Here is a 25,175-nt window from a genome sequence, read left to right on the forward strand (position 1 = left end):
TGTGTGTGTAACATAATCACTATTCAATAATGACCTGCAATTAATACATTAGAGAGCTATTTCTGCTTGATTTAACCCTTTAAACTCAGGTATTGCTGTAAAAACTCTAAATCTTTGCAGAGTGTTTGTGATGATAAGAAATGTCACAGCAAACACACAGGCGTCGTGATTTACTATCTAACAGGGGACCTGAGTCAGTGTGTGTGTAACGTAATCACTATTCAATAATTACCTGCAATTAATACATTAGAGAACTATTTCTACTTGATTTAACCCTTTAAACTCAGGTATTGCTGTAAAAACTCAATCTTTGCAGTGTGTTTGTGATGATAAGAAATGTCACAGTAAACACACAGGCGTCGTGATTTACTATCTAACAGGGGACCTGAGTCAGTGTGTGTGTAACGTAATCACTATTCAATAATGACCTGCAATTAATACATTAGAGAGCTATTTCTGCTTGATTTAACCCTTTAAACTCAGGTATTCCTGTTAAAACTCTAAATCTTTACAGTGTGTTTATGATGATAAGAAATGTCACAGCAAACACACAGGCGTCGTGATTTACTATCTAACAGGGGACCTGAGTCAGTGTGTGTGTAACGTAATCACTATTCAATAATGACCTGCAATTAATACATTAGAGAGCTATTTCTGCTTGATTTAACCCTATAAACTCAGGTATTGCTGTAAAAACTCTAAATCTTTGCAGTGTGTTTGTGATGATAAGAAATGTCACAGCAAACACACAGGCGTCGTGATTTACTATCTAACAGGGGACCTGATTCATTTTGTTAAACATAAATAAATCAAAAGTGGTTAGTTTAAAAAGCTCATAAATGTATAAGGTGGTAAGATGGGCCTTATATATATATATACAGAAACAAAAAATATTTACAAAAGCATTGAATGAGATCCCTTTATAATTTAATAAAGTTTTTTTAATCGTTTTTTCTTGGATCCTGTAGTATTTAATTTTAAAGTAATGCAAAGTTTGAAACTAGTCAGGGTGTTTAGTAAAGAGATATAATCTATATGATGTTTGTTCCTTTAGTAAGCAGTCTGTTAAACAGCAGCTCTAGAGTCAGAGGACAGCAGGCCATTCAAACAATAGAGGAGTGTGTGTGTGTGTGTGAACGACGTGTGTTTAAGGGCTATTACAGTTCCTGCTCCAGCCTACAGGGGAGCTGCTGAGCATGGCCTTAAACACTCACACACTCTTAGGTCCCCTCTTGGTCAAAATTTTTAAAAATTCACCAGAGTGTTGTTTCTTGATTTTAACATGATTTAAACACACACACCTGTAGGTCCCTACTTGGTCAAACATTTAAAAAATCACCAGAGCATTTCTTTAGTGTTTTACTTCCTTTTCACATGATTTAAAGCATGACCAACAGGGGACTTGAAAAATGTCCCCTCTTGGCTCAGAGGTCCCCTGTTGGTGAGTGTGTAACGACGCCAAGGTCCCCTGTTAGATAGGTAGACAAGTACACACACACACACACACACACACACACACACACAAATCAACTTGGGTTACTATTGATCAACATGGCTTTATGACGTCGTAAATCATTGGCATCAAAACAATCAAGATTATTCTGGCCAGACAGAATTAAAGTAAACATAATTAAATGTCAATCCATGATACACAACCTTCAGCATAAAAATATAAAATACCATTACAAATGAATGTCATGATATCTGACACAATATACCGGTATACCACGTGTGTGAGTGCCATTATGACACGGACACAACATGGCATGGGGGCTCTGTCCCAAATGGCAGCTCTGTTACCCTTCCTTAAATACCCAGACCAGAACAAAGGATTGTAAATATTTGCAACACAAAACCTGGTTTCAGGGGAGAGGTTTTAGAAATCTTTCAGAGACCATGCACACAAAAAGGATAACAGAATCCTCAAAAGTTTCAATCCTTCTCATTCTACTAGTGATTGCAGTGAAATTGAGAAAAACTCACCAGTCACACTGAGATCTTTAAAAAGGGTTAAATGAAAGGGATAAAACAATAGACTCACAAAATACATCATCTGTAGTATGCATTCTTTGACTTCAATCAGGGGGAAGGGGGCAAGGAGAGGTTCTTTGGGCAGGGCAGTGTCATCCAGTCTTTCTGCAAGATCTCTCCAGATTAGCAAGTTTTATTGCTTTATCGCAGCGCGTTGGATCTCAGCTTTTGTCTTCGAAGTAAAACCAATTCTTATAATTTCATCACCTGCAGAGGCAGAGATACACTCCATTATCAGTCGCTGTTTACATTGAATATAATAATAACAACAACAAAATCTGAATTATTCTCGCGTTTCTGGTTATTTAATATTTTCCCAGACAAAGAATGTCAAGCCCTTGGCTTACAGACATCCCTGCATTCTCCTGTCAATGGTTTGTTTGTATGTGTAGCTATTCAGAGGCAGTGAGCAACAGGCTTTCAATATAATAATATAACTACATTAATGCGCGATAAAATATATGTCAGTGTTAATTAATTCATGCGTTAATGCGATAATAACGCCTTAACTTGCCCAGCCATAATATATATATATATATTATTATTGTAAAAAAATGAGCACTTCTGACACTTCACAATTATGTGGGGTCAGGCTTCGTGCTTTACACCAGCCCGAAAAGACTGACCATTTGCCTGAATAGAGCCGGCTGGTTGCGGGGGCTCTAGCTTCAGTAATAGTGTATAATACATTTTCAGAGATGTTCTCATGTACCCGTTGATGGGCCAGACATGAAGCGCCCATAGATCGGGACGGGGATGCCAGATTTGCCATTTTGCCTGCATGAGGAGGTCTCTCCTCAGCGGAATCGGCCACAGAGCTGTATCTGACATCTGACTCAGCAGTGAGAACCATGGTTGATTCCTCCAAAGCGGGGCTATTAAAAGCACAGCACACTTGTTCTCCCTGATTCTCTCTATGACCTGAGGTTACATTGAGATTGGGGGAAAGGCTTAAAAAGGGAGGTTGGGCCATTCGTGGGCCAACGCATCCTTGTGCTTGGAGAAATATGTTAGGCATTGAGCATTGTCTTGTGAGGCAAAAAGATCCTCTTTTGCCTCCCCAAACCTGCCCCAAATTGTCTGAATCGTAAGTGGGTAAAGAGACCACTCTGCTGGGGACACATGCCCCTGGACAGCATGTCTGGACCCAAATTCAGAATGCCTGGCACGTGAGTCGCTCTCAGCGAGCTATTGTGTGCAGATTGATCGATCTTAGACCGCCCTGGCGATTTATATAGGCTACCACCGACCTGCTGTCCGTTCGGACTAGGACATGGTGGTGCTTATGTACAGAAGGAAAGCTCTTAACGATAACATGACCGCTTTCATCTCTAGACAGTTTATGTAAAAGCTCTTCTCCAAGTCTGACCCACTCGGTTCTGAACAGAGAGCGTGCGCTGTGACGTCATTCGCGCGTTCATCTGCAGTGAGTCCAATACTGTTTCCAGAAACAAAATGTTTTGTGTGGGAGACAATGAGCTCTTTGCCACGTTGATTCTGAGGCCCAAGCATTCTAAATGGTTGAGAAGCCAAGATCTGTGGTTTAATAATTGTATCTCTGACTGAGCTATAATGAGCCAGTCGTCGAGATAGTTGAAGGATTCTCATTCCCCGAAGCCTCAGCGGTGTTAGTGCTGCTTCCTAGAGATAGACCAAAGGGTAGCACCTTGTATTGGTATACTTTCCCTTTGAAGGCGACCCTCAAGAATGGCCTGTGATGAGGGGCTATCTGTATGTAAAAAATAGGCATCCTCTAGATCCACAGTGAAAAACCAATCTCCTGGGCGAATGTGCAGGAGTACAGGGGGCCTGGGGATATGGGATATTGGTGCTTGTGTACAGGCGAGCGCATTTAAGCACGGGCTCGTTGGCTGTGAGGATAATGTTTCCAGCCACCTGAGTGCAGGGAGCTGGGGAACATGGGGGAGTGAAGCTGGCTAGCAGAGGAGCTGGAACGCTTGGGCAGGAAATGTTGCATTGCCTGCGAAGCCTTATGCGCCTCTGTGAAGCGTTCCGTGACCCAACCACAGGGGGACCGAATAGTCCTGAAGGCGACATAGGTGCCTATAGAAAAGCGGTCTTGTCCAAGTCTTTCATCTCAGTTAGGTTGAGCCACAAATGGCACTCCAATACCGTGGAGTGTAGCACTGAGGCCTCCTGGCCGGCGAAGGCGTATGCTCAAACAACGAGGTTGGAAGTGGTGTGGCAGGCCTTGGAAGGGTGCACAGCCTTTGACTGTCATCCTGTGGTGGAGGCCGGGCAAAGGTGTGCAGCAACGGCTTCCTCAAGGGGAGGAAGGGCTTTGTATCCTTTTTCTGAGCGCCATCGACCACCAAGAGCACTGGAGAAAAGGAGGATTTGGCGCGAGAAGAAAATGGTGCCTTCCACGATTTAACTAGTTCCTCGTGGACTTCTGTCGGTTGGCGACGGTTTTCGAAAAACCACTCGTCCAGTCTGCTTCTCGTGGGCTCCTCGGGTTGCTGAGCAGGCCTAAGCTCAGCATCCATTGAGGTTTTGCCGCCGCTAGCAGTCCGCATCAAAGTGGCGTGCTCCGAGACTGTATCCGACCACCCGCTTTCGGATGCAGCAAGATAAAGACTGTCATCCTCCTCCTCCTCCTCCTCCTCCTCCTCCTCCTCCTCCTCCTCCTCCTCCGGTCCGCCGAAGAAAACAGCAGCAGCCGCCAACGAGGGGAGCCGTACTGTTCCTCGGCAAACATGACAGGCAATGGCGAGGCACGCAGAGAAATGACCGGCCTGTGTTCGTCGGAGCGCTCCGGGGGCCTCTGGTCGCAACGTTTCTTTTTCCGTGGCTCGAGAGGCTGAGAGCAAGGGACGGGATTAGGGTCGAAACTGGCGAGCCGAGTCAAACCCGAAGGGTCTGCAGCGCCAGTTCGTCGCACTCCGGGCAGCTGCCCTGATTGAGTGCAGCCTGCGTGTGGTCTCGTCCGAGACATAGGGCGCAGATGATGTGTCGATCCTCGTCCGCAAGAAAACCTCTGCACGAGACACAGGAACGAGGCATACTGAAAGGTAAGTAAAGGATATGTGCCAGATGGCGCAGCTGGAAGGCAGGCTGAAGGCGGAGAGACCGACGTCCTCAGGCTGCATAGTTCCGCTGGGTGCGTGTCGACGGCAGGCTTCGATCCAGAGCTCAGCGAGGTGCGTCGCTGAAGAAGAATTAATCTGACTAACTTGGCAAGACAGGGGGTTATATACCCGTGGCTATGCTAATTCTGTTACCCCTTGTGGCGGGAATTTAGTAGGACCTGATTGGTCTGTCCCGCCCAGCGACCTCACCATAGGTTGCTGCAGTTGCAGCAGCACAGCCAATCAGCACGCAGCCGCTTCCTGCTGAGAGCTGTGTAGCTGCACTGCGCGTTATAAGGTAAATTTTAGGATAAAATTTTGGCTTCAATATCTCGAGAAAAGGAATTCACCCATAGCGTTAGCAAACGCAATACGAGATAACTCTCAAAAGGGAACTAATATTACACAACAACGTCGCTCCCTCTGCTGCACGCATGCTCAGTATATATCTCTGATTATCATCATCAGTTCTCTCTTAACCTTAACAGCAGTGGTGGAGGAAGTACTGAATCTCAGTACTTAAGTAAAAGTACAAATAACCAGAGCCAAGTAAAAGTAGAAGTACTACAACGACAATCCTACTTAAGTAAAAGTAAAAAAGTACTTTATTTTAAATGTACTTTTAGTATTAAAAGTAAAAGTACTTGTATAACAATTTATTCTCTTAATGTCTATTTTAATAATTAAAAAGAAGAAAACAGTATGGGCTGTGGCGTTTTAATTAAGTTAGTTTTGGGTTAATAGGCTAATTGGGCGTATCATCTGTTGCCCAGTTTACATTCTGACTCACAATATTAGGGTGATCTGCAGAGTTAAATATCAATATTCAGAAGTAACATTTTCATCAGCTTTGAGGATTAATCTTAAATATAGGATATGCTTCAGCTTTCCTTTTATATTCTTAAATTTAATCAATAAATTAAATTAGAATAATGCTATATGGTTGTTAAATTAAATAATTTACACTGACAAATTACAACTGCATTAAATAATGTTATGAGATTGTTTTAAATATATATTTTTAATACAATAAGAAACGTTGGAAAGAATGTTTAAACATGAAACTATACTACCAGTAGGTGGCGGCAGGTCTTAATGAGTGAGTCATTGAGTCAGTTCGTTCAAACGGCTGATTCATTCATGAATGAGGCAGTCGTTTACGAACAGGTCATTGAATCTTTGATTCAACCGATTCATTCAAACGCTGAATCATTCATTAACACACTATTGCTGTGAGATGCGTTGTGGTTCTGATGTGAAAATATGATCTCATCTTGGAATTATTTTCGCTGCTTTAATAGAACAAAAGCAGTTTATTTTGCATCTAAAATGTAGGTGACTAATTTTAATTAATTGTTTATGGAACTTAATTGTCATGAAATCAGTGTCACATTTTCAGTCGTGATGGTAGTCAGGAAAACAGCACTCTTGGTTGTCATGTGATGTTTTTTTTAACTGTATTATACGTTATAAAATATAAAAACCTTCACATTTTGAATATTTACTGCCGTATGTTACTGAGTTTCTCTGTACGAGCAGCGTTGGTTTGTTTCCATTTCTCCTCGAGAGGCTGTGCGATTGACAACAGCACAACCGTCAGTTCATATATTAGCCTATTATTATCCATTAATTATCTGAACAAACCTTATCTCGAGCCCTAAAACCGATCAGAAAATGTAATGAAAATGTAACGAAACGTTGTAGAAATGTAGTGGAGTAGAAAGTAAAATATTTGCTGCAAAATGTAACGAAGTAAAAGTAAAAAGTATGCACTATTGATTCTACTTAAGTAAAGTACAGATATGTGAAAAATGTACTTAAGTAAAGTAACAAAGTATTTGTCCAATATAACTGGGATATTGGTTTATTTCGAGTCAGAGAGAGAGAGACATCAAAAAGTGAAAAACTTGTGGATTAGTGCTTACTAGAGATGCAAACTGTTTAGAACGGTTCAGTCCGATTTGGTGAACTGATTCACTAGTGTGTGTGGAAAAGCAGACACGAATGTACTGATTGAATGCTGCATGAGATCGCGCGCAAATATCTGTCAGCGAGGCGCCACGAGCCAGCGCCCAGGAAGAGGCCACACCCCTGGTAGAGTGGGCTCTAACCCTTAGTGGACAGGGCACGTCTTGGGATTCATACGCCAAGACGATGGCATCCACTATCCAGTGGGCTATCCTCTACTTGGAGACAGCCTTTCCCTTCTGCTGGTCTCCATAACAGACAAAGACCTGCTCTGAGGTCCTAAAGCTTTGCGTTTTGTCCGCGTTCTGTCTACGTTAGTCCGTAGGGCATGGACGGGACAGAGAAAAGCCAGGGCTGGGTCTGCCTCCTCTGAGGGCAGTGCTTGCAGGCTCACCACCTGGTCCCGGAAGGGAGTGGTGGAAACTGTGGGCACATATCCAAGTCTCAGGATCACACAAGAGTTGTCCGGCCCGAATTCCAGGCCCGATTTGTTGACCGAAAATTCCTGCAGGTCCCCTACCTTCTTGATAGAGGCCAATGCAGTCAGGATTACTGTCTTCAGGTACAGAATTTTTAACCCGGCTGACTGCAAAGGCTCAAAGGAAGGTCTCTGCAGTGCAGTCAGCATCAGAGACCAGTCCCAAGAGGGTATAGAGAGAGGGCGAGGCAGATTTAGTCTCTTTGCCCCCCTCAGGAACCTAACGATCAGGACGTGCTTCCCTAAAGTCTTTCCACTTACCAAATCATGATTAGCGGCAATTGCAGCAACATAGGCTTTAAGGGGGGCAGGAGACTGCCTTCTCTCCAACCAATCTTGTAGGAAAGAAAGTACAGCACTGACCGAACAACTTCGGGGGTCTTCTCAGTGAGAAGAAACACATGTCGATGAACAGGTTTCACTTTAATGCATAGAGGTGCCTCGTAGAAGGCGCTCTAGCGGAAGTGATAGTGTCTAGCAAAGCCTGTGGTAGGTCACCTTGAACCTCAGTGTCCTATCCAGGGACCAGACATGGAGTTTCTAGAGGTCTGGACGCGGGTGACAGGGTGCCCTGTCTTTGAGTCAGGCTGTCCTTTCTCAGAGGAATGGGCCAAGTAGGTGCTGTTGCGAGGAGCACTAGTCCCGGAACCAAGTCCTGTTGCTCCAATACGGAGCGACCTGCTTCTCGTCCTCCATGACCTTGCACAGAGTCTGTGTAAGAAGTCTCAATGGGGGAAATGCATACTTGCGTAGGCCCCGGGGCCAGCTGTGTACCAGGGCATCTGTGCCGAGGGTCCCCTCGGTCAAGGAAAAGAATAACTGGTAATGGGCTGTGTCTGGGGCGGCAAAAAGGTCTACCCGTGCAGTCCCGAAATGGCTCCATATCAGCTGGACCACCTGGGGATGGAGACTCCACTCTCCCGGGAGCACTGGCTGTCGTGAGAGCTTGTTGGCTGCACAATTGAGCAGGCCCTGAATGTAAATGGCACGAAGCAACTTCAGATGCTTCTGACTCCATAACAGGAGGTGGCGGGCGAGTTGTGACATGCAACAGGAGCGTAGACCACCCTGTTTGTTGATGTACGCAACGGCCACAGTGCTGTCCGTACGGACCAGACAGCGCTTGCCATGTAGCGGCATTTTGAAGCGGCCTACAGCAAGACGAACTGCTTACAACTCCAGGCATTTGATATGCCATTGCAGTTGAGGCCCCATCCACAGACCTGAAACTGCAAGCCCGCATGCCTGGACACTTGTTCTAGAGGCACTCCTGCCTATAGAAATGAAGGGTCCGACAACGGGCTGAAGGTTTGGCGGCACCTCTGCATCACTGAGACACAGAGGGAACAGCTGTGCCATGGCCATCTCGAGACTCAGTTGTGTAGCCAGCGTTGAATCAGTGTAATATGGAGCAATCCGAGTGGTGTTACTGCGGATGCCATATGCCCAGGAGCCTCTGAAAATGTTTCAGTAGGACCGTTGTCTTGCATCTGAACAAATTCAAGCAGTTCAACACCAACTGGACATGCTCCTCAGTGAAACGCAATGTCAGGGCGACTGAATCCAGCTCCAACCCGAGAAAAGAGATCCTCTGCGTGGGGCAGGGTTTACTTTTTCCCAGCTGACCCGAAGCCCCAACTGGCTAAGGTGACTGAGCACCATGTCCCTGTGTTCGCACAACTGCTCTCGCGACAGTCGCCACAATGTCTCACACCCTATTTTATTTCTATATAATGTATAAAAATCATTATTGAAATACATCCAAAAAGTATGAAATACATCCAAAATACATGCATTGAAATACATCCAAAAAGTAATACATAATGACGGCCGAGTTGCGCTTGCGTGCTTCTAATAAACACAGAAGCTGGCGAACAGCGGTCTTTCGAATTGGCTTTGACCGTGACTCTAGAAAACTTGGAGTTAAGCTTTTCTCTGAGAAAAGAACAAAGAACGGCACTGAAGTCATTCTTAAAAAGGTAAGATGTGCTCAGAGTTTTGCCGACCGGATACGACAAAAGTTTAATCTTTCAACTAGCTCTGCTTCACCTTCGTTGCTCTGGTTTGTTGAAAAGCTATCCTATTGCGTGCAGAGGGAGTTTGAAAGACAACCGTTTATCCCACCCCTCGGATTGAGCTGTCAATGGTGAGTTTCCAGACCAAACATCTTGATGTGGGTCTGGCTTGTCAGGCTAACCAAAAAGGTGATCACTGGCTGAAATTATTTTTATTTAACTCTTCAGACTCTACCTGGCATTTCCCAGATCACAGTGTGGCAAATATTGAAATATAAAAATAAATAAAAAATACAGTGAATAAAGATGCCAGCAGTAATTGGAAATTAAAGGGTTACTTCAGTGATTAGCATATGGCTTTCTATCAGTAGAAACCCTGCAGTATATTCAAATAATTGTGCTCCCCCCTCTTATATCCCCATGAGACGAGAGATTTATGAATTTTATTTCTGGAAAAATTACTCCGGTGACGCAAATTTCATCAATTTGCGTCATCCGTAAAATGCTTGGCCAGACGCTAATGACTACAGCCAGCAGAGGGAGCCATTTCCACATGTTTTCAACTCGCACGGGATGGGGTCGCACTCACAGCTCAGCTCACAGCCTGTAAACCCTAATGTTGTCTTTACTTAAACAAATCAAGAAATCTTGACTAAATATTACTAGTTTAGTCCAAAAACTCAAAAATATAAGTTAGTATAACTTATTAACCTACAAAATACATAAACTTAAGATTTCAAGTTGAATGAACTCAAAATCATAATTAATTAAAATAGCTTACTCTGGTCTTGCTTTGATGTGATTGGCCATGCAAGGAGTTCTGTCTGGCAACAAGAACTAATTCACTGATTGGAGGACATTTACAAAAGGTGATCCTTTTTTGTTGCTGATTCAAATTAAGATGGAGACTTTTTCATTGTGTGCAATCTTAAAATCGGTAAGTAAAAATTCGTAAGTACTAAACATAATAATAATCTGTGAACTAACTTATAACTAACCAGACTGACTTTATTTCTTTTTTAATGGAAATAATAATTTCGTTTGAAGTCATCATGATTGAGATAAGTGTTTGCTTTAGTTGGGCTCTTGACCCTTGACTATGTAATATTAGTGTTTCTTTGGCTGCTTTGTGTTTTTGAGGCACATTTGTTATGGAACACAAAGTCAAGAGAAAATATAATCAAGTGATGTTGTTTATTTATTGATTATGATTACATCATCCCTGATCTCATGCAGAGTCTAATGCTCTGGTTGTCAAATCAGTTTTGTAATATTAATAAAAATATCCATGAGATTCTTTACTCTCTAGTGGCAATTGAACAATTTATTATTTTATTTTTTGTGCACAAAATGTTTAAACCTACGGCATAAGTTAGACATGCACAGACATCAAGAATCCGCATATGAATCTACAATGGTGACAAAAAAAAAATCCGATAAACAGGTCAACTCTGAACATAAAACAAGATACAAAAACATCAGAACAAATGAGCAAAAGTAAAAGCAAATAGTAAAAATCAAAGAAAATGTGTCACAATTCAGATGAATAATTTATTCATGCTGCAATGCATGTTGAAGTTTTGATTGGTTGTACCCAGCATGATGTACTGAACTTCTGGTTTACCCAGTTTGGTGAACTTAACAATTTAAGTACAGTGAACGTGAGCACCAAGTTAAGTGAGCTTAAATATACAAGTTTTGGGAGACTCCATTATTCAATTCAATTGAGGAAACGAATTTACTCAAATCAATTGAGTTCAGTCAACTTATTATGGTTTTCATATTAACGGTGCGGCCAGCAGAGCAAAGTCTGTATTTTTTCTTCTCAAGTTAATTCCAATGAAAGTTTATCTTTCAAAGGCATGAACTGAAAATGCGCCAGACTGAACACGCGCTCAGAACTACTGCCGCGAGCGTGGACGCGTTTACTTGCCCTCTCATCACGAGAGCTCATTCAGCTCATCACGAATGTATTTAATTTGACTCCTGCTGCGTTTGTGACACTTCCTCAGCGGCTAAATCACAATATATTGTCTGTTCTCTAACTGAACTGATTTTATGAAGATGAACGCGGTGGTAGGAAAGTAAAAGTGATTCAGCAGCGGTGGCTTTGGGAGTGGCCTCACAGCTAGGGCAGCGAAGCATTCTGGGAATTGTAGTCTTTCATCCCCATGAGACAAACACATTTTCTGTCTTTTCTCAGTCTAGAAAGCACCAAATTCAAAAATAATTTCACATTTCTACTACATTAATGACCCAGTTTAAATACAGATTCATCTTCCCAGCGCTAAAGTACCCTTTTAAGGAATTGAAATAGCATACAAATACACTGTAAAAACAAATGAATGTTGCCAATTGAACATATTCTAGTGACTGATCACATCTAAATTGGCCAAATTGAATTTCTGTGAATTGATGCACTTTAGTTCAAATTCAATTTGGCCAACTAAAAAATGTATATGTGATCAGTCACTAGAAAATGTTCTTTTTTTTTTGTTCAAAAGTGTATGTAAAGAAGATTAAACCCAAGCCCTGTTTGCTTTCATTTATAAAGATATAGCCTAAATGAGCTCTTTCCTTATTGTAACTCATTAATGTCTAGATTTAATTTAGCACATAGGGTGTGTTTAAATTTTTGCATATTTCAGGGGTGTCTCCATCTTCTCCGTCTGTTTTGATCTGCTTGGAAAAAAAGCATTCATTTGAAACGTGTTTGACCTGTATTGATACAAACTTCCTCATTTCTTTCCATATAAATAGAAAAGTTTTTGAAACTTATGCATTGTGTGCAGCCTGCCTGAACCATGTCTACGATAGACAGAGAAGTCGTTCTCGAGGCCCTCTCGGCTCTCACAGGTTCTACCCTAAAGCCTTACACTGGCTTAAAGGGGTCACTAAAGTCTGATCCTGAACTCGATATATACAATTTTATCGCTGCTGCCATATTGGGTCAAGAATTCCTGAAACAGTTAGGTGCTAGAGGGGATGTGGAGAGCGCTCTTCGGTACATGAGTTTACGCAATGAGATGTTTGTGGACATGGATGAATTCTTCGAACCTCGCTTTGATTATGATTTCAGACGTTTAAGAGACAAGTCAGTATGCATGCGGGGTAATGAGCGATATACACGTCCATGCGGATGGTACCGCTTTGCTCTCAAAGTCCTGGACAAGTACCCTGATGGAAACGCCTGGCTGGGGACAGATGGATGGAGGCGTCACTCAGTGGCTGGCGAGTGGCCCGTGTCCTATCATGGAACCAGTGTTCAGGGTGCTACAGGTATCGTCAAAACCCATTACAAAGCAGGACCTAGACAACTCTACGGGAGAGGAATCTATTCAACATACGACATAGATCAGGCTTCTGGCTACAGCACGAAATTTACATCTAGAAAGACCGGGAAGGAATACAGAGTCCTGATGCAGAACAGGATCAATCCAAAGATGAGGAAAGTGTGCAAAAGAAAGGACTACTGGCTGATTGAGATTCCTGACGGCACCTCTGCTGCTAAAGAGAAGGAGATCGTGGAGGAGTCCATTCGTCCTTATGGGATTCTGCTGAAAGAGGTGTGAGAGAGGAGTCAGAACCAGCTGACCGCCTCAATGTTGATTTTCCTGAGATGATTATGACGATTGTTGTAATTATTGTTCATTTAAATACATCTCTTTCTTGTTGAAACTATTTGATTTATTCTACCTTTTAAAATTTGATCTGCCTTAAATCTAATTGAATATGTATTCTTAATGGTAAAGAAAGGTTGTGAATTTTTTTTTGAAGTACAGTATTAATAAGATGAATGATGAAAATACATCTGCTTTTCAATCAATTATTCTAAACTAGAAAATTGTAATTTGCAAAGTAAAATTGTAAGTTTATTTTTCTCGGAAATCAGGTTAATATCTGCAATTTTATAATTTTAAATAAAATGTTTTTGTTTTTTTTTGTAAAATGAAATATGGTAAAAATGATTAATCTCTGTTTGATTGATTATGTAAAGACAAATATTTGCCTGATTTGCTTTTTTGTGTACGCCTATAGCCTACTTTTATTGGACATATAGTTGCTTTTGTTTCCACTTTATACTTTTGAACAATTTGTCTTAATACAATATGAATTTCCTTCATATTAATAAACAAATTGAATAAAGATGTGGTTTATTTCAAATGAGACTATGCTTAAAAAGTTGAAAGTTTACTCTGTTTGCAACTAAAATAAGACATGATCAAAACTTAGTAACTCCGTAACTTAGTATGTCACATAACCTGCTTTCTCCAATACTGAGTCTGGAGTCACTTTGTAAAAATCACACCAAAATTTTCACTTTATAAAACTTTATATGATTTCACCATCTTATAAAGGCCTACACACAGAAGAATGGACTTCACAATAACCTGTCAAAATACAGGTTTGGTTTCAAAAACACAGAGGAATGTTCTTCTTAAAGTAGTAGTAAACATGAGCATTTATGCTGGAATGTGCAGTACCTCCTTTGCATTTTGCAGTTGGTTCACCCTCTGTGTATTCTGTTATTCTTATCACTGTTAGAAACGAATGAATGTTAAAAATCGACCTGCTTGTTTCCTTATAAAAGGAAATCCTGGGTTTTCCAACAAATGACTTTTGCAGGCTTGAGGCCAAAGGCTGCCCGGCTGCTCATTTTGAAACTAAAAATGAAACTATTAAGCTCATGTGGCCATTAGTTTATAACACTTTTTCAATTTACTCTTAACGCAATTTTACTTATCTATCATACAAGATAGATACTGTTTTTTTCCTTTGTGTGCCATGATTTCCTGGAATATAACCCTTTACTTTTTTCTGACTAGAAAATCTAAAAATAACACTGAAATTAAATATAAAATTCAAAAATGTGGTGTCTCAGTATAAAACTGAGAATGAAGCACTAAAGAGATTGATCCTTCAGCTCCATCCACTTGTTCCCTCTCACCTGAGTATTAGCACTTCATGAGAACACTGCACACACTCCTCTGTTGTCCGTTCTCCTCAGTCCCTGCAAGAGAGTGTGCCGACCTGACTACACACCTGTGACTCCTGAACTCCCCAGTCCCCACAGCCTCAGTCAGAAGTTCTGGAAGATTATACTTCACGTACAGTGTCGTCTGAAGAGACTGTGAAATCATACATTAGAGAAGCCATGTCAGTTGAATTTGTGGCTGAACCGTTTTACGCTGCTTGTATTGTTGCCTTTCAATGCATATAATTATTCATATTCAGAAAGTAGATCTGAAATGACATTCATTACAAGATTCAGTTATGAATTTCGTCATTGAGGATGAGCGAATTGTCTCATCACATCTATTTATTATGCTTATTTTAACGGAATTCATTTTATTTTGTGGATTAAATAAAGGACGTTACTCAGAGACTGATATTTGGTTGGTCAAAAATAGTTACTTTCAGCTGTTGCAAATGTGTTGACATTTTTAAAAATTAATGTGGTGTTTTTTTAACTAAATGAGTGGTTTTAATGTACATTTTTTTTATTGTGAGGTCAGATGACCCAAATGATATAGTGCATTCTCACAATAAATCCATTGCAGAAATTCTGAGCAAAACAGATGCATTTGCATTTGACATGAGTGCTTTGCAGAAACAGCAAAGACAAAAAAGAATACCAGGAGGTAGTTGGAAATTTTGACTTTTGACAAGCCATGACTAGTAGAAAGTAGTTAAGCTTGTGTGTCCAAATAAGATCTATGATGGGAGGGTTTTAATCCTGTGCTTCTGTATGAACTATAAAATATCTGTGTTTGAGGCTGAACCTTGAGGTGAAGATTACTTGTTTTTATGTTGGAATTTTTATTCTGAAACTGCAAGTAAACCAAAGCCTTTAAATGGGCAGATTTTTTTTTTTTTTTTTACATCTTTAAAGATTATTTTCTTCATACCTATTATCTGAACCTGAATACTGAAACTCCATAGAGGACCGGACCTTGGCTAAGTTTGGTACGGTCGCCCCCTGATATTTCGGGCAGCGCTCTCAAACTTAAAGGTATGGGCAGATCTTTGATTTGTGCTGGGTTTGGAAATGTGTACTGGATTATTTAGTCATAGAAAATACTACAAAACCAACAACCCATGAAAATTCAGAACTGTGTAAAAATAATAGTGAAAAAAAAAAGAAAACTGAAATGAGAAGTGTATATATATATATATATATATATATATATATATAGAGAGAGAGAGAGAGAGAGAGAGAGAGAGAGAGAGAGAGAGAGAGAGAGAGAGGAATGCATTAAAAACCATCCCCAGAAAAATATGATAATTAGTTTCTCATTTGTAATCTCAGCTGAAACATAGTCCATCATAAACAAGATCAAGAATGTGAGTGTCATAATGTTTTATTGCATTATTGCACATTTACAAGCTCTGCTGTAAAGCAAACGTAATACATATCAATTTCCTTAACTTCCTTTCAGTTAATATACAGTAAAACCAAAATGTATTCGGTCACCTTCAACATCACTGTTTATTCGCTATAGCTTAGAAAATGATAAAATATGACAAGAACTCATGAGTTAGACTGTGTCAGAACAAAATCATCTTGGCTGTTAGATAACTTTGATAGAAAAGTGTAATTTATTACAATCAGCTGTCAGAAGTTAAATTTAAAGGGTTACTTCAGCGATTAGCATATGGCTTTGTATCAGTAGAAACCCTGGAGTATATTCAAATGATCATGCTCCCCCGTCTTATATCCCCCTGAGACAGATTTATGCATTTTATTTCTGGAAAAATTCCTCTCGTGACGCAAATTGACGATATTTGCGTCACGAGAGGAATGATTGCCCAGAGGCTAAAGACTACAGCCAGCAGAGGGAGCCATTTCCGCATGTTTTCATCTCGTGCATGGGAAATGGAGATCACACTTACAGCACAGCTCAGCTCACAGCTACAGGCATTAATTTAAACGGATGCTAAGCAATGTAAGTGTTTTAACTTCTCAAATTAATTTCTATGAAAGTTAAGCTTCCAAAGGCATGAACTGAAAACGCGTTGTGAATGTATGCCGCGAATGTGGTCGCGATTACCTCAGCTCTCATCATGAGAGCTCATCAACTCATTTATGACGTTAAATGTAATCTGACTCCTAATCTGAGTCTGCTGTGAGACTCACGCGGCAACTCGATCGTTATATTGAACACACGTTCAGTATTTAATTGTACTTTCTGAACTCAGTCACTGTAATCCAGCAGCGGTGGCTTTGGGAATGGCCTCACAGGGCAGCGAAGCATTCTGTGAATTGTAGTCTTTCATCCCCATGAGACAAAAATACATTTTCTGTCTTTTCTCAGTCTAGAAAGCACCAAATTCAAAAATAATTTAACATTTCTACTACATTAATGACCCAGTTTAAATACAGATTCATCTTCCCAGCGCTGAAGTACCCCTTTAAGTACACAATTAGATAATACCAATTTAGGTCAACCAATTCCCAAGCAATGCTAAACTCTGTTCAGTCTGTGTCAGCCTGGGTGTACGGGAAAAATACACAGAACCCAATAGCGATTTAGAATGTTTATTGACAAGTCTCACAAAAAGGAAGATTAACAGGAAGTCTCAAGCAGCAGGTCAGACAGGATCTCAGGCAGGAGATGCAGGCGTGCAAGGCTGTGACGCAGGGACGCAATTGGCAATTTAACGACGAACAAGCCTCCAGGAAAGAAGAAGACCAGACCAAGAACCTCAGAGATCAGGAACGTGCGCGCGCGCGCACAAGGGAAGTCTGTAACGATGTGACAATGATAATGAGAGAGAGAGGTGAACAAATAGGGGAGATAATCAGGTCCAGCTGGGGATGGTGAGGAGATGAGCAATCAGTAGCCACGCCTCCAACACCACCACACAAACACAAGGGCCCTCATTTATCAATCTTGCGTAGAAACTGGTGTGTTGGCGTAAGATTATGCTTACACTCCTCTCACCGCCTGAATTATGAAGCTGTGCGCACCTCTGCAATCCAGGTGTACGCAATACCTGCCCTTGATAAATGCGGCGGCTGAAAACGATCGTCATTAGAATAACACGCCCCTATATATTCAAGTCTCCGCCTCCCCCACGCCCTCATTTTACGCCATGGACAAAAGAAGACGGCAAAGAAGCGAAACTTCTCCGACGTGGAGATCGGACGCGTCTCAGTCATCTCACTAGTCCACTAGTCAGGGCACTGATTAGGACATAAGTCAATGGGCTGACTCTCGGATCAGTGCTCTGACTCGTGAACTAGTGAGATGATTGAGACGTGCCCATCGAGACCATCACCAGGGAAGTGGAAAAAAAAAAACCCGAAATTGTTTTATTTGAGAGTTTAAAGAGTGGGAATAAAGGCACCTACAAAAACAAAATATGGACCCAAATAACGAGTAGCCTACTGTTAATAGTGTGGGGGTTGAGAAGCGCACTCCAGCAGTTTAAATTGCTGTTCGATGATAAATTACCATCACAATGCATTATTTTACAGCACGTTTTGAAACAATTAGCATTTAATTTCGTATCACGGCATGTATTGGGGTGTACGACAGTGATGATGATGTGATGTGGAGTACCATTCATTCACATTAATAATTACATGACAATTAGTATGATTCTTATTCTTATTATTCTTATTCTTAACGACGCTTGTTATTTAGAAGAAGAATTTCGTTATTATTGATTTTAATATTATTTAAAAGAAGAAGGTCATTTTTATTATTTTGTCAGTCTGAATTATTTTAGTCCCAGTCCGTGCGCAGCTGCCGGGCCAGGCGGGCCTGAACCGTCAGATAAAGCGCACAGGCTCGCGACTGGAGGAATACATATGCCTACAAATCAAACGCTTTGGTAAAGTCACACAAATTAAACATTGACGTTCATGTTGCACAAAAATCAACACTGAATGTTGTTGTTGTGGTTTTTAACAGTGGGTCATATAGCATATCTTGTCAGTGCGTTTTGGTGTTAGGAATTGCTTTTCTGCGCATTTCCCCACTAACTCAAACGTGCGTACACCACCTCCTGAGCTGGCGTAGGATTTGAGCGTGCCGTACGCTAACGTCCATATTGATAAATCTCAAAGTCACCGTGGGTTTGGGTGTACACAAGGTGTACGCTGGAAATTTGGTGTACGCACTTTTGATAAATGAGGGCCAAGGAGAGAATGAATCACTGAACCCATAAACCGTGACAGTCTGTGGTGTAAAACGTCGCATTGACAATTAAAGGTGGATTATGTAGTATTTTTGCAGTAAAATGTCCTACTTACAACATTCCAAATGTTTCCAACTATTTGTAAATTGTGAGAAAATTGCTATTTTAACCAAGGAGCCGGGAGGTCAGATGACGCCTGTCAATTGCGTCATATCTGCGTTACCCTCGGTTTCCGGTTTTATTCTGCAGAATGCTTTACTTTTAGCAGTGTGCAACAAATGTCAAAGCAGCTGCCGAGAGAACGCACAGAGCAACGTCATAACATAATTTTCACCACACTCAAATGTATCTAAACAGAGCTGCCTTACCTCATACGGAAATAGCGCCGGCGCTCGGTATATGTTGGATTGACTTTGTTTACTTCTGTTGTAAAGATGATCAAAACAGACAAAGCAGACTAGCTGACAGCCTGCCATGTACCCAATCGGAGGAGAGCCCTTCTAGCCAATCATAGACAAAGGATCGGTACCTTCCCCTACTAGCCTGGAAATCTAGACACACCCTAGTGGCAGCAAATCTAATTTGCCCGCGAGTGTCGTCTAGCAACTCTCAATACACTTCTGAGCTGTAATCGCCTAACTCTTGCCGGGCCAATCACATCGTGTATAGAGTCGGTGCGCGGGGCCATAATGACGACGGCCGAGTTGCGTTTGCGTGCTTCTAGTAAACACAGAAGCTGGCGAACGGCGGTCTTTCGAATCAGCTTTGACCACGGTTCTGGAAGACTTGGAGCTAAACTTTTCTCTGAGAAAAGAATGGCACTGAAGTCATTCTTAAAAAGGGAAGATATGTTCAGAGTTTTCCCGACCCGATATGGAGAATGTTTAATCCATCAAGAGCTCCACTTCTCCTTTGTTGCTCTGGTTGGTGTAGCGCTATCCTATCGCGTGCAGAGGGAGTTTGAAAGACAACCGTTTACCCCGCCCCTCTGATTGAGTCTTGTCAATGGTGAGTTTCCAGACCAAACATCTTGATGTGGGTCAGGCTTGTCAGGCTATTCCCCTACTATCCATAGAATATCGCTGCCCGGTGACTGTGTCCCGTCATAATAAAAGTCCTGCTGCCCGCGAGGTGTGTTGTTCAGCTCATTAAAAATCGCTCCAGCAGCCTTGCACAGTTCCACAACACTGTCCTGCTCTGCTACAGTAATGTTACAGTTTTTCTCGATTGCTTAAACACTATAACCAGGCTTTTGAACTAAAATTTCAAAACCATAACGCCATTTATCAAAAAGCACACCCATTTCACTAAACTATAAACACTATTCCCTGTTTTGACACATGAGTCAGATTTGTTGAACTCTCACTGCAAAACTCTACACACAAATCCCTTAATTTCTCATTGCCTAGACCATGTGGTCATTTAGAAAGCACTAGCATTCAATATTGTTCACTCAAGTCAGCATAGTTTCAGCTCAATTAGCACACAATTACCCAGGTGAAAACACTAAGAGTCAAAATTGAACACACATCAATCAGAACTTTCAAGATACATAAAAGTGCCAGAGTCAGTTCATTTGAGATTTGGAACAATGGATCCTCAAAGAAATGAAGGAAAAGGTCGAGGAGGGAGAGGAAGAGGACGCCCTAACGAAACAAAAATATATTGCAGTATATTGGAAAATATCATGTAATACATTAGGCAATATATTCACATATATGGGATTTAATATTTATATTCTCCAATATATTACAATATATGAAAGCGGCAATCATTTGTATATTTTGCAATATATTACAGGACTATAAAATATATTGTATTATACCATCAATATATTATTCCATGTATTTACAATATATTATAATATATTTCAAAATAATATATTGGTAAATATATTTTCCTTTCGCAAGGGCGTGGGTGGTGAAGGAGGAGGAAGAGGACATGGTGAAGGAGGAGGGAGAGGAGGAGGAGGAGGAGGAGGAGGAGGAGGAGGAGGAGGAAGACGACAAGCAGTCTCGGATGAAATTAGAGCCAGTTTAGTTGATCATACGAGAGAAGTGCCAATCATATCCATATTCCACATTTTATCATAAGTGTGGGGACATGCACTGGTCTTGGTCTTGACTCGGTCTCGGCCCTTCAAAGTCTTGGTCTTGTCTTGGTCTCGGCCCTTCAAAGTCTTGGTCTTGTCTTGGTCTCGGCCCTTTAAAGTCTTGGACTTGTCTTGGTCTCGGTTTAGGTGGTCTTGACTACAACACTAGTGGAAAGTGTATGATCGAGAACCTTGATGCTTGTTCACCTCGTCCAGGCCATGTGTCAGTAGATGCGTGCCAGGGGTGGATCAGGCATGCAAGAGGATTTTACCGCCGCTGCCAGGCTAGGGCTAATATAGCCTGTGATGTGGATGAGATTCTCTGGCCTGACCCAGACCAAAGACGGGAGGCTGAGGCGGAATACAATTTTTTGTTTTTGTTTTTTTTGTACTGTGTAGTATGAATGAATGAATAAAAATGTGCCAATGTATCCATTGGTTGTGTCTTTTGTTCATCATGTGAAAAGGTTTGAGAGGAGGGGAACCACAAGTAACATAACTTACAAGTTTTGGAAATGTTGTTTTGAATTTATTGCACCAGTGTGTTAGACTATGTTGTAGTGTGTGTGATTTTGAGGGCTTGTGTGTCTTGTCTGAGGGCAAAGTTTGGTTTTTCAGCAAGAGTGAATGGTTTTGAGTGTAGAGCTTCATTTTGACCTGAAAATAGGTTGTTTGGGAAACTGGGTGAGACGTTATGGATTTGTGTTTATAGTTTTGAGAATATGAGGCATAGTTTCAAGAAATGTGTTTAAGCAATCGAGAAAAACTGTAATAACAGCATCCGTCAATTTCTGCCCCAGTCCTATCCCGATTCTTTCCCACCGGCTGTGAGGTAAAGACAACATATCCCAAGATGCTGCGCTCAAACTTGGCCATCGAACTACTCCTTTGTTTTTAATAGGCGCCCTATAGCGGATGGAAAAGTTGCATAGTGCACCTTTAAAGAAAAAAAAAACACTTAAATAAAACATCCTCAGGTCAAAATGTCTAAATAATTTTGGTCCCAATTTTTTAAAAATAAATTTAACTGGTAGTCCACTGTATGAAGAATATTTGGGTATAATATGTCACAGAATGCTTTATTTTGCTATCTTCACTTAATGAACTATAGTATTCTGCACCCACTGGTCTTTTTTAATAATGTTTGGTTTGACTGTAACTATAAGAGCAACACTGACTTTTTCCATTGTGTGCAGCCTGCCTGAACCACGATGAACGGAGTTACTACTCTGAAGCCTTACACTGGATCAAACAGATCACTGGATTCTTATACTGTACTCAGTATATATCACTTTTTCACTGCTGCCATACTGTGCCTAAATTTTTTTTGGTTTTAGCGGTGATGTGGGAAGCTCTCTTCAGTACATGCAGAGTTTACGCAATGAGATGTTTGTGGACATGGATGAATTCTTTGAACCTTGCTTTGATTTCGATTTCAGAAATTTAAGTGACGAGTCAGTATGCATGCGGGGTAATGAGCCATATACACGTCCATGCGGATGGTACCGCTTTGGTCTCAAAGTCCTGGACAAGTACCCTGATGGAAACGCCTGGCTGGGCACGGGTGGATGGAGAAGTTACTCAATGGCTGGTGAGTGGCCCATGTCCTATCATGGAACCAGCGTTCAGGGTGCTACAGGTATCGTCAAAACCCATTACAAAGCAGGACCTAGACAACTCTACGGGAGAGGAATCTATTCAACATACGACATAGATCAGGCTTCTGGCTACAGCAAGGAATTTACATCTAGAAAGACCGGGAAGAGATACAGAGTCCTGATGCAGAACAGGATCAATCCAAACATGAGGAAAGTGTGCCAAAGAACGGACTACTGGCTGATTGAGATTCCTGACGGCACCTCTGCTGCTAAAGAAAAGGAGATCGTGGAGAAGTCCATTCGTCCTTATGGGATTCTGCTGAAAGAGGTGTGAGAGAGGAGTCAGAACCAGCTGAACGCCTCAATGTTGAGTTTCCTGAGATGATTATGACGATTGTTGTAATTATTGTTCATTTTTATACATGAGGATCTCTTCTGGATACATTTTGATTTGATTTATTCTGCCTTTTTAACATTTTCTCTTCCTTAATTCAAATAAGGTAAAGAAAGGTTGTGATTCTTTTCCAAGTCTGATTTTCAATCAATTATTCAGAACCAGACATTTTTAATTTCATGCACTTCATGTTTCAAGATTTCAAGTATTACAATTGTGCTTAGTGTTCTGAGTATTCAGTTTAATATCTAATATGCATTTTTTTTCATTTTAAATAATAAAAATAAAATAAAACATAAAAAGAGTATAGTTAAAATGCATATGATTAATCTTTGTCAGTGATTATGTAAACCAATATGTGTTGCCTTGTGTTGCTGTTGCTGTTTTTATCACTTTATAGCCTAATTTTGAATAATTTGTCTAAATGCAAGATGTTTCCTTGTTAATAAAATTGTATAAAGGTGTAAAATGTGCTTTATTTAAAAAAATAATAATTTTATTTTTAGACAGCTATTCAGCATCATGTCATGTTAGTGTTGAGAGATCGCACACTCTTGGGTTTTGGGGCCTTCCCCTGGCCACAGACTTGAGACTTTAAATCTTCTCCCTCAAACCACTGCCTGCTGCTGCTTATGACTGCTTTAAAGGCCATATTGCAGGTTACATTTTTTTAATGAATACAAACTTTTATTAAAATACCATATGAAAAGGTAATGCAGGATTTAAAATGTTTTTAAAAGACATAAGACCACAAATTTAGTAGATAAAATGGCTGTTTAGTAAAAAGGAAATGTTTTTTTACGCGTCATATTACGTCAGTCGTTTGCCAGGCTCTGCGTTGTCTCAGTGCAGAATAGGTTGGTATAATATGATATTTTCCACCATTTGAGATCTGATGTGTTTTCAAAGTGTTGCTTTAATTTTTTTTGAGCAGTGTATTCTATTCATGCCATGTATGTACATTCAAGTTCACTCAAATACATACTCATAGTCATTAAGTCATATACATCCGCACACTATCGGTGAATAGACACGAAATAAACCCATAACACAGAATGAATGAATAACGGATAACATGAAGCAAACACTCGGGTGTGAGCATGGGGTGTGGGATCGCACTCACAATGCTCGGCTCAGGCAGCCGCGGCCATTCATGTAAACGGAGCGGTGCTGGGCAAAGTGAGTGATTTAACTTTTCAATCTGAAAACGCGTCAGACTGAACACACTGAATGTATGTTGCGCCCGCACTCACCTCAGCTCCTCTCAGCTCTTTGCTCTCGTGATGAATGTAATCTGACTCCGGCTGCGTTTTTGCCGTGACACTCGCTCAGCTCACTCACATTATATTGAACAGACACATACATTTGTTTAATTGTAATGTCTGTTCTCTAACTGAACTAAAGGATTTTATTATTATGAAAATTAACAGAATGGTAGGGGCAGTGCCATGGTGGGTAAGTGATCCAGTGGCGGTGGCTTTGGGAGTGGCCTCGTAGGGCTGCGAAGCAAGTGCATTCAGGGAGTTGTCTTTCATCCACATGAAACAAAAATGCATTTTCTGGCTTTTCTCTAAGTCTGGTCTAAGGCACTACATTCAAAAATAATTTCACATTTCTGCTACAAATGACCCAGTTTAAACACACCCAGTACTGAAGTCTTTTCTGAAGTTTTTACAGTGGTTGTATATTGTTATATCTTTCAGTGCATATAATTCATACTCAGAAAGTAGAACTGAAATTACACAATGATAAGTTAAAATATTTCAAAATGCACCTGCACACTATTTATCCAGTCATGAAATAGATTTCTTAAAAATACTGTGCAAAATCTCATCTTGTTCTCGTAAACCCGATCTCATGTCTCGTCATGTGAGCTAATTGTTTTGTCACACACCAATTCATTATGCTTATTTTTACTGAAGTTTATTTTGTGGGTTAAATAAAGGACATGTTCCTCAGAGACTGACGTTCGGTTGGTCAAAAATGTTACTTTCAGCTGTCGCAAATTTGTTTTGTTTTTTGACCAAAAGAGTGGGTTTGATGCAAGCTGTTTTTATCCTCTTTTACAAAAAAAAAAATATAAAAAAAAAAAAAAAAAAAAATATATATATATATATATATATATATATATATATATATATATATGATTTAAACCCATGAAAACTGCAGATGTGTGTTGTAAATAATAGTGAAAATCCCTTTTAATCTGTTGTTCCATTATTAACCCTTAGCAGATTTTGACAAGTGTTTAGAATGTTAGTCAAGTGCTCCAAAAACTCTGTAATAACTGTAATAAATACACTGTTTGAGCCAGAGGGAAAATATTGGCTGTGATTTACAGGAAACTGAAGAATGTACAGTAG

The 25,175-nt window shown here is 40.7% G+C and overlaps 2 protein-coding genes across 2 annotated transcripts; both read left to right on the plus strand.

The window, feature by feature from the left end:
- Positions 1–12,385: 12,385 nt before the first annotated feature.
- On the plus strand, positions 12,386–13,332 carry LOC137093768 (uncharacterized). Its single transcript, XM_067458612.1, has one exon. The coding sequence runs from the start codon at positions 12,386–12,388 to the stop codon at positions 13,151–13,153; it is 768 nt and encodes a 255-aa protein (XP_067314713.1). The 3' UTR covers positions 13,154–13,332.
- Positions 13,333–20,669: 7,337 nt separating this feature from the next.
- On the plus strand, positions 20,670–22,752 carry LOC137093769 (uncharacterized). Its single transcript, XM_067458613.1, has 2 exons — positions 20,670–20,740; positions 22,158–22,752. Exons 1-2 carry the CDS (start codon positions 20,670–20,672, stop codon positions 22,750–22,752), a joined length of 666 nt encoding a protein of 221 aa, XP_067314714.1.
- Positions 22,753–25,175: the final 2,423 nt, after the last annotated feature.

Source organism: Pseudorasbora parva, chromosome 12, assembly GCF_024679245.1.
Source record: "Pseudorasbora parva isolate DD20220531a chromosome 12, ASM2467924v1, whole genome shotgun sequence".
Taxonomy (NCBI): domain Eukaryota; kingdom Metazoa; phylum Chordata; class Actinopteri; order Cypriniformes; family Gobionidae; genus Pseudorasbora; species Pseudorasbora parva.